Source organism: Giraffa tippelskirchi, chromosome 10 (assembly GCF_054371585.1).
Source record: "Giraffa tippelskirchi isolate mGirTip1 chromosome 10, T2T-mGirTip1v1.2.pri, whole genome shotgun sequence".
Lineage (NCBI taxonomy): Eukaryota > Metazoa > Chordata > Mammalia > Artiodactyla > Giraffidae > Giraffa > Giraffa tippelskirchi.
The window spans coordinates 133,105,228-133,114,721 of NC_137284.1; the positions used below are offsets into that span (position 1 = coordinate 133,105,228).

At 35.4% G+C, this 9,494-nt stretch overlaps 1 protein-coding gene across 1 annotated transcript in view; it reads right to left on the reverse strand.

The window, feature by feature from the left end:
* Positions 1–9,490, reverse strand: part of POT1 (protection of telomeres 1) — a 90,788-nt gene extending 81,298 nt beyond the window's left edge. Inside the window, 5 exon segments of the mRNA XM_081531190.1 lie at positions 3,264–3,311; positions 3,313–3,356; positions 6,807–6,879; positions 8,491–8,620; positions 9,440–9,490. Of these exon segments, the coding sequence (XP_081387316.1) occupies positions 3,264–3,311; positions 3,313–3,356; positions 6,807–6,879; positions 8,491–8,613 (288 nt within the window). The 5' untranslated portion in view covers positions 8,614–8,620; positions 9,440–9,490.
* Between the last annotated feature and the right edge of the window lie 4 nt (positions 9,491–9,494).

Sequence of the window (9,494 nt, forward strand, 5' to 3'; positions counted from 1 at the left end):
GATCCACACAATCAAAGGCTTTAGCACAGTCAATGAAGCAGATGTTTTTCTTGAATATCCTTGCTTTTTCGATGATCCAATGGATGTTGGCAATTGATCTCTGGTTCCTCAGCCTTTTCTAAATCCAGCTTGAACGTCTGAAAGTTCTTTGTTCATGTACTTACTGTTAAAGTGTAACTTGAAGGATTTTGAGCATTACTTTGACAGCATGTGAAATGAGTGCAACTGTGCAGTAGTTTGAACATTCATGGGCACTGCTCTTTTTTGGGATTGGAATGAAAACTGATCTAGTCTTCCGCTTTCTATTGTTTTCCCCTATTTCTTTGAATTGTTCACTTAAGAAGGCTTTCTTATTTCTCCGGAGAAGGCAATGGCAACCCACTCCAGTACTCTTGCCTGGAAAATCCCATGGATGGAGGAGCCTGGTAGGCTGCAGTCCATGGGGTCTCAAAGAGTCGGACACGACTGAGTGACTTCACGTTCACTTTTGACTTTCATGCACTGGAGAAGGAAATGGCAACCCACTCCAGTGTTCTTGCCTGGAGAATCCCAGGATGGCAGAGCCTGGTGGGCTGCCGTCTATGGGGTCGCACAGAGTCGGACACGACTGAAGCGACTTAGCAGCAGCAGCAGCTTATTTCTCCTGGCTATTCTTTGGAACTCTGCATTCAGATGGGTGTATCTTTCCTTTTCTCCTTTGCCTTTCACTTTTTTTCTCAGCTATTTTTAAGGCCTGCTCAGACATTTTGCCTTTTTTGCATTTCTTTTTCTTGGGAATGGTTTTGGTCACCACCTTCTGTACAATGTTATAAACCTCTGTCCATATTTCTTCAGGCACTCTATCAGGTCTAATCGCTTGAATCTATTTGTCACTTTCACTGTTTAATCATAAGGGATTTGATTTAGGTCATACCTGAATGGCCTACTTTCTTCAATTTAAGTCTGAATTTTGCAATAAGGAGTTCATGATCTGAGCCACAGTCAGCTCCTGGTCTTGCTTTTGCTGACTGTATAGAGCTTCTCCATCTTCAGCTGCAAAGAATATAATCAACCTGATTTTGGTATTAAGCATCTGGTGAAAGAGATGGGAATACCAGACCATCTGACCTGTCTCTTGAGAAACCTGTATGCAGGTCAGGAAGCAACAGTTAGAACTGGACATGGAACAACAGACTGGTTCCAAATAGGAAAAGGAGTACGTCAAGGCTGTATATTGTCACCCTGCTTATTTAACTTCTATGCAGAGTATATCATGAGAAACGCTGGGCTGGAAGAAACACAAGCTGGAAGATTGCCGGGAGAAATATCAACAACCTCAGATATGCAGATGACACTACCCTTATGGCAGAAAGTGAAGAAGAACTAAAGAGCCTCTTGATGAAAGTGAAAGAGGAGAGTGAAAAAGTTGGCTTAAAGCTGAACATTCAGAAAACTAAGATCATGGTATCTGGTCCCATCACTCCATGGGAAATAGATGGGGAAACAGTGGAAACAGTGGCAGACTTTATTTTTTTGGGCTCCAAAATCACTGCTGATGGTGATTGCAGCCATGAAATTAAAAGATGCTTACTCCTTGGAAGGAAGGTTATGGCCAACCTAGATAGCATATTGAAAAGCAGAGATATTACTTTGCCAACAAAAGTCCGTCTAGTCAAGGCTATGGTTTTTCCCGTGGTCATGTATGGATGTGAGAGTTGGACAGTGAAGAAAGCTAAGCGCCGCAGAATTGATGCTTTTGAACTGTGGTGTTGGAGAAGACTCTTGAGAGTCCCTTGGACTGCAAGGAGATCCAATCAGTCCATCCTAAAGGAGATCAATCCTGGGTGTTCATTGGAAGGACTGATGTTGAAGCTGAAACTCCAATACTTTGGCTACCTCATGCGAAGAGTTGACTCATTGAAAAAGACCCTAATGCTGGGTAGGATTGGGGGCGGGAGGAGAAGGGGACGACAGAGGATGAGATGGTTGGATGGCATCACTGACTCGATGGACATGGGTTTGGGTGAACTCCGGGAGTTGGTAGTGGACAGAGAGGCCTGGCATGCTGCAATTCACGGAGTCGCAAAGAGTCGGACACGACTGAGCGACTGAACTGAACTGAACTGATGTCCACTAGTAGAGTTGTCTCTTGTGTGTTGGAAGAGGATGTTTGCTATGATCAGTGCATTCTCTTGGCCAAACTTTAGTTAGCCTTTGTCCTGCTTCATTTTGTACTCCAAAGCCAAACTTGCCTGTTTTTCCAGGTATGTCTTGACTTCCTACTCTGAGAAGAGAGATAATTTTAATTCTTCTTTTACAAATTAGATGTCTTTTATTTCTTTCTTATTTAATTACTCTGGCTGGAAGTTCTAGTACAATGCTGAATAGCAGTGGTGAAAGCGAGCATCCTTGTCATGTTCCTATCTTACAAGGAAACCTTTCCGTCTTTCACTATTGAGTATGATGTTAGCTATAGGTTTTTCATAATTGACTTTTATTATGTTACATTGTTCCCTTCGATTTTTCTGAGTGTTCTGACTATGAAAGTATGTAGAATTTTTCAAATACCTTTCCTGCATCAATTAAGATGATCATCTGTGCTTTTTATCCCTTTGTTCTATAATTAATGTGATGTATTTTGTTGTTGTTGTTCAGTAGCTAAATTTGTCCAATTCTGAGACCCCACGGACTGCATCACTCAGGTTTCTCTATCCTCCACTATGTCCTGGAGTCTGCCCAAATTCATACCCATCTAGTCAGTGATGCTATTAAAACGTAATACAACGTAGTATAATGATTTTCTTATGTTGAACAAAACATAATTTCTGGTATAAATCCCTTTAGTCATGGTGTTTACTCTCCTTTTAGTATGTTGCTGGGTTTGGTTTGGTATCATCTTGTTGGTGATTTTAGCAGGCATTTATTTTATAATAATTATAAAAAATATTATAGACATACTCATATAGACTTATAGCTCATATTGTTTTTTAGTTAGTAAGGATTATTTTTAAGTAAGAGAAAATGTACCTATCTTTAAGATAGTCTATTGAATATTGAAAATTAAACTTAAGTGAGAGGAAAAATTGTCCCTTTTCCTGTCATTGATAAGTTTCACTAATCTCTTTGGAGTGTTCAATTTTAAGGATGTTGCTTTTTTAAAAAGTATAATTTTTCATACATCTGCAAATCTATATTGAATCTCTAAAAAAATGGCTTGTAGGATACATATAGCATCATCAATAATTCTATTTCTAAAGAGATAAAGTAATATAAAAATATTTTACTCCTTTATAGAAAACTTTAGCACAGTCCTTTGCTAAGTTTCCAAAAAAATAATATATTGATCTTTTTGATCTCTGAATTCAAATTATCTTGTTCTATAGAGAAACACACAAAGAAAAACACTTCAGGTACAGAAGTTTTATAGATACAAAAAAAGTGCTAACAACTGAATTCTAAAACCTATAGTGACTTCAAAATAAAATTATGAAGAAGAATAATTAAAATGCTTATAATTCACTTTTAGTTTACTCTATCACCTTAAGAATTGCAAAAATAATGTACAGAATGCTACTAGGCATTAAAACCAAAATTATAAGTAGTTTCAACTATAATATGTTTTACAAATTTCCGTAAATACCACACTAACATCACATAATGATCACTTTCTATTTATTTCCCCATGGTTACAATCAAAAGAACTGAATAAGATACTGAATAAGAACTAAATAAAAATAATTCAATTTTTATAGTGTATAACATCACTCTCCAAATACTTTATTTTTACTGAACTTCTGGTAATATATAATTATTAGAACTTTAAGTTTTAATCTAGACAAGTGAGTTCTTCTCTGCAGCACCCATACATTGAACAGTAAAAGAGCAGTGTGTGTGTAAAAACTGAGCTTTTTGTGATTTTGACAATAAGAATTATTTGGAAAAGAAACAGGTATGCTATGAGGAATCTCATTTGGAAATTCTAGGCTATGGGGAAGACTCTCCATAATCTTTGTTCTCCAGAGGTCACCTCCTAGAACCACTGAAGCAAGGCCAAATGCTACGATTCAATTACTATATCATCTGAGGGAGGTCTCATTTATATCAGCTTTCAAACATTCAATTACTAACAACTGCCCTCATATCAGATTTTCATGTGTCTGTGAAGTCTATGAAACATCCTTCCAAAACTTGCAGTGTAACTTATAACTCTTGAATCTGCTACTTTATCACCTGCAATGAAAAAACTATCACACATCTGCCTATTACCTTTCGCTTATTTCTTTAATCCAACTTCTCAAATCAAGTAGATACATAATTGAAACACTAATGTTCTCAAAAACAAAAATACAATGGCTTCTAATCAAGGTATAACTTACTTCTTTAATATAGTAAATGCCCTGTCAGATGTCTATTTCTGGCCATGACAGAGTAACAAGAACTGGATTTGTTCTGTCCTTAAAGAAACTAGAAAACTAACAAAACAACAACTATATATATACACATATATATATATATATACATATATATATACACATATATACACACACACACACACAACAGTTTTCAGACACTGGACAACAGGAAGTGCAGGAAACTATTCTCTTTGAGAAGGAAAGCAAAGCCAAAACCCTGGTTTATTTCCTGGAGATTCTAGGCAACAGAAAATGGAGGTAAAATCTAAAGAAAGCCCAACAGCCTCACTGAATTCAGAAGAGTTCAGATTTGAGGACAGCAAAGTGGATAGAACTTTATCCACTGAAAGGAAGACAGCAGAATAGACAAGTGCTCTGGAGATGAGAGCCTTTGGGTCTTTGGCTGAGTACTGATCCCCAAAAGCACGGGAGGAAAGCATCCCAGAAAGGAATTAGAACCACTTGAAAGAAAGAGGCAGAACAATTCTGAGACTCACACAGTGCTGTGAACTGTTCTGGCTCCAGAGTGAAATCCTCATACATAAAGCACATGGTAAACTTGTCAGAAGGGCATTTCCTTAGTGATCAGGACAAATTAGCCCCCACATAAACGCTGCTCTAGACACATCCTAACAAAGTTAATCAAACTGATTCCAAGAGAATTTATAGCATTCCAAAATGAAGACAAATAATATTTAAAGAATTACAAATAAATCCAATATTTGATAATATAAAATTCTGAATGTCCACCATTCAGTTAAAAAAACTACCAACCATGTAGAAAGGAAAAATACATAAGAACTGGGGTAGGGAGGATACAGGGTGGGGGGTTGGGAGGATGAATAGAAAATAACTCAGAAATAACAGTGATAACAGCATTGACAGAGAAGATTTTGGAACAGTTATTAAAAGTGCATGTTCAAGAAAGTAGAAGACAATAGATGAGGGGAACTGAGAGACATGAAAAAAACTAAACAGGAATTTAAAGAGTTGAAAAATACAATACTAGAAGCTAACAATACAATGCCTGAGGTTAACAGCAGGTTAACAGAAAAGAAATGTTAGTGAAAATAGGAAAACAGAAAAATCAAAATCAGTTAAAACAAAAGCTGATTTTAAAAATCAATAAAATAAGTCTCCAGCCAGAATGATCAGGAAAAAAGTAAGAGAGAGATACAGAAGTCATGAATTATCAAATCAATGAAATACAACATCAGATACAACTACAGATCCTACAAACAATAAAGCATATAAAAAGTATTTTATGAGAGACTTTACACCAACATATTGACAACCAAGATGCCTGGATAAATTCCTTTAGAAACACAATCTACTAATGCTTACTCAAGAAAGAAAGAGATAATTTCAATAGCCCTATGTCAATTACAGGGACTGAACTTAGAATTAAATCTTCCTAATGAAGAAATCTCCAGGTACAAGTGGTTTCACCAGTGAATTCTATAAACATTTAAGGAAGAAATAAACAATTCCAGGTAATGTTTTCCAGAAAATAGGAAAGGAGGGACCATAAACAACTCTTCACTAAGGACAGCATTACCCCAACATCAAAACCAATCAAAATCACTACAGGAAAAGACAGATTCCTATCATATTTTTCATAAATTTAAATGCAAAAATTTTTAACAAAACATTAGCAAATCAAACCTAGGAATATATAAAAGGATAATACATCAGGCATGCCACCACTTCCCGCTCTATTTTTCTTCAAACCAAATTTCTGTCAATTATTACTTTGTACAATTATTTGTTGAATTTACTTATTCCCCTACAATGTAAACTCCATGAATGCAAGAACCTTGTTTTGGTCATTGCTATATTCCCTGTACCTTGAACAGTGTCTGATATGTATATGGTTTCCAATAGCTGTGGAAATATACTTCAAAGTTTATCTCCCATTCCCTGCTGTAGTTCATTCTTCATTCATTCAACTAATTTCAGACTTCAGATGAGATTTACTTTGGTCTCCAAGTATTCTAAACTTACCAAGATTATTCAAGGGTTACTAGGGAGAAGAATTAGCTCACATAACACCTAGGAAAGAAATAACATGCTGAAAGTAGCATTATCTTACAATTTGCTTTTTGGGTCACATTAGTGAAACTAGAAATAGGGAGATGAGTTAGCCATTGTAATATCTGGATAGGAATCTGAAGTAAAACAGAAGCCATGGGGGAGTGGGGGGTGGGGAGTAGACAGACTTTAAGAAAAAGATTTAGAGAGGAAAAGAGTAACTTTTCATTTCATATATTTGATGCTAGAGTAAAAGAATAACTTTTCACTCCATAGATTTTCATACTAAAAATGATTTTTGTGGTTACATGTGTATGTATACATAAAGTTACCCATTTCTAGATTATAAGCAAAAAGTTAAGCAGAAATGGTCTCGTCGCTTACCTTGAGGTCCAATCGTTAAAACAGCTCTTCTGTTTTCACCACAAATTAAAGAAGAGATAAGTGAGAGTTTTCCCTGAAGTGAGAGAAAAATAGTTACACATAAATTCAAAAGACTGTAATAACATAAGTAAAAATTAGGATAAATTTTTAAGGCTGCTTTATTCATCATTACAAAATACTGGAAAGAATCCAAGTACTGCTACACTGGGGAATGTTATAAACAGACTGTGGTGGAATTCCAGCAATCAATAAAATGTAATACTATTGATAAACATAACAACCTGAAGAACTGCGAGTGAAAAGAAGCCACAATTAAAAGGCTACATACTGATACCTGCAACATATAATATTGTACATCAACTATACTTAAATTAAAAAGAAAAAAGCTACATACAGTTCAGTCCAGTCACTCAGTCATGTCTGACTCTACATACTGTATGATTCAATTTACATGGCATTCTTGAAAGGCAAAAAATACTGTATAACTTGAGAAAACTGGTCAAAAGTGGTTGCCATGGATTGAAATTAAGGTAGCAGCTGACTATAAATTTTGGGGGTAGTGAAAGCTTGTTCTACAGCTTGATTATGGTTGCAGTTACAAGTTTTTATACACCTGTCAAATCTCACAGAACTATATATACTAAAAAACAATGAATTTCACAGTAAAATGCATTTAATGATACCTGCAGACATGTGCAGGTTAAAAAAGCAATGTAAGAATTCAAACTGACATTTCATTTATATCTAAAAGGGTTTATCTTAATAACACTAATAAAAATGCTAGAATTTTTAAAATATTTCACTTAAATTCTTCTATATCAAACACACAAAATAAGAGAAGAATGATGAAGTTAGGTACAGCACAGTAATAATTAATATTAATGATCCATCAGAAAGAAAATTAATTTAATCAAAGCATTTTATTAATAAACACAAGTATGCAAGAAGCATCATCCTAATCAACCAAATGTGAAGTGAGTTTGCAAATACTAAAAATCATTTCATTAGGAATTTAAATATAATGAAGTAGAGAAGACAAGCTGTAATACATAGAACTTTATTTCATATGACAGAAAATATCAGGAAAATGGAAAACAAAAAAAATGAAAGATAAACAAATGTCTACATGGAGAATATTGATTACGGGGTAAGACTGAAATGTGACATCATTTCTCTTTTACTATACGACACATTCGTCAGTAAGGCCTTTATCTGCTTCCCATCACTCTTAACTTTGACACAAAATTAAATATACAATAATTAAAATTTAAAAATTCACTAAATATGCATAAAAAATATTGGATATAACCCCCCAAAAAGTTCAGGAACTTAAAGACAAAATCAATGGAAATTCCACAATCTGAAAATCCTCAGCCAAAACACAAAACAGTACTGAAGAAAGACAAACTACCTGACAGACCGGAAGGACAATATCAAAGAACTCAACATGCAAACATACAAGTAAGTGACATCCAGAAAAAGAAAAGAGTAATAATAAGCATGAAAAAAATCCAAGAAATATTAGTCAATAATTTCCCTAATTTGATAAAAACCATTGACCTGTGCATCCAAGAAGTTCAGTTATTCACATCAGGATAAGTTCAAATAAAAACCACACCAAGGCACTCGACAATCCAACTTCTGAAAACAAACAATAACTATTCTGAGTTGCGTCAATTCTTACCTGGATATATTTCTTGTCATAATCACAACCTGGCTGTAGGGATCTGATATCTACTTTGTGTAATTTATTTAGCAGATTAACTTCAGACACTCCATTGACTTCTTTTATTAATCCAAGTGGCATATCAGATCTGCTTCATAGTGTGATGGAAAGTAAATTCAGTTAGGGAAGTTGATAATTTACTGCTGAAAACACAAAAACCAGTATTTTATCCAAAATGTAGTAAATAATTTGCTTTAAGCTTCTTTGATTTACTTTTGCTTTTCCTTTCTAGTTAGTCATCACTGCTGGGGGAGAAGAAAGACGGGAGAATTATTCTGTAATTTTATTAAGAGGATCAATACACACGTCCTCCTAAGGCATTCAAACTTAACCATTTTCTATTAGTCTTGTATTTTAAGAACTACTTGTATAATTTTTAGGATCTGTGGAAACGGCACTAACAACTGCCTTTATCACTGTGCTTTAAAATGTACAAACTATTGAGGAAAGGAAAGGAGGCTGAAAAGTTTTGCGTTTGTTTTTAAATCCCTTTGGCAGTTGTAACATTGAGTAGGCAAACTGTGCCCCAAAAGTTTATGACTCCAAAATATATCTGTTGCCTCCTCCATCCAGCCCCTATACAGTCGAAAGAAACTATTGAACTGCTGTTAACTTGCGCATTTTCAGATTCTCTTTTTTCAAACTTCTTGCCTGGGCCACGCACTAGTATCGATATTTAGTTTTAGTGTGTGCGCACCAAGCTTCTCCGGAGACGTGGACTAACTGAAGTCAGCTGCTCAACAAAACGCTAAGATGCTCAACACAAGTAAGCTTACGAAAAAGACAAGTATGAAGAGTTTCCCTGCAATAACTCCTCCAAATGTTGATCTAAACTAAACCAGCCTCTTCATATTACCGGTTCAGGTCCCGACTCACCTTGTAACCACGTAAAGATCTCCAAACTTACTTGGAAATTGACTGACCCGCGCTCTTAGGAGAAACTAGGAAGCGTTCGGCCGGGC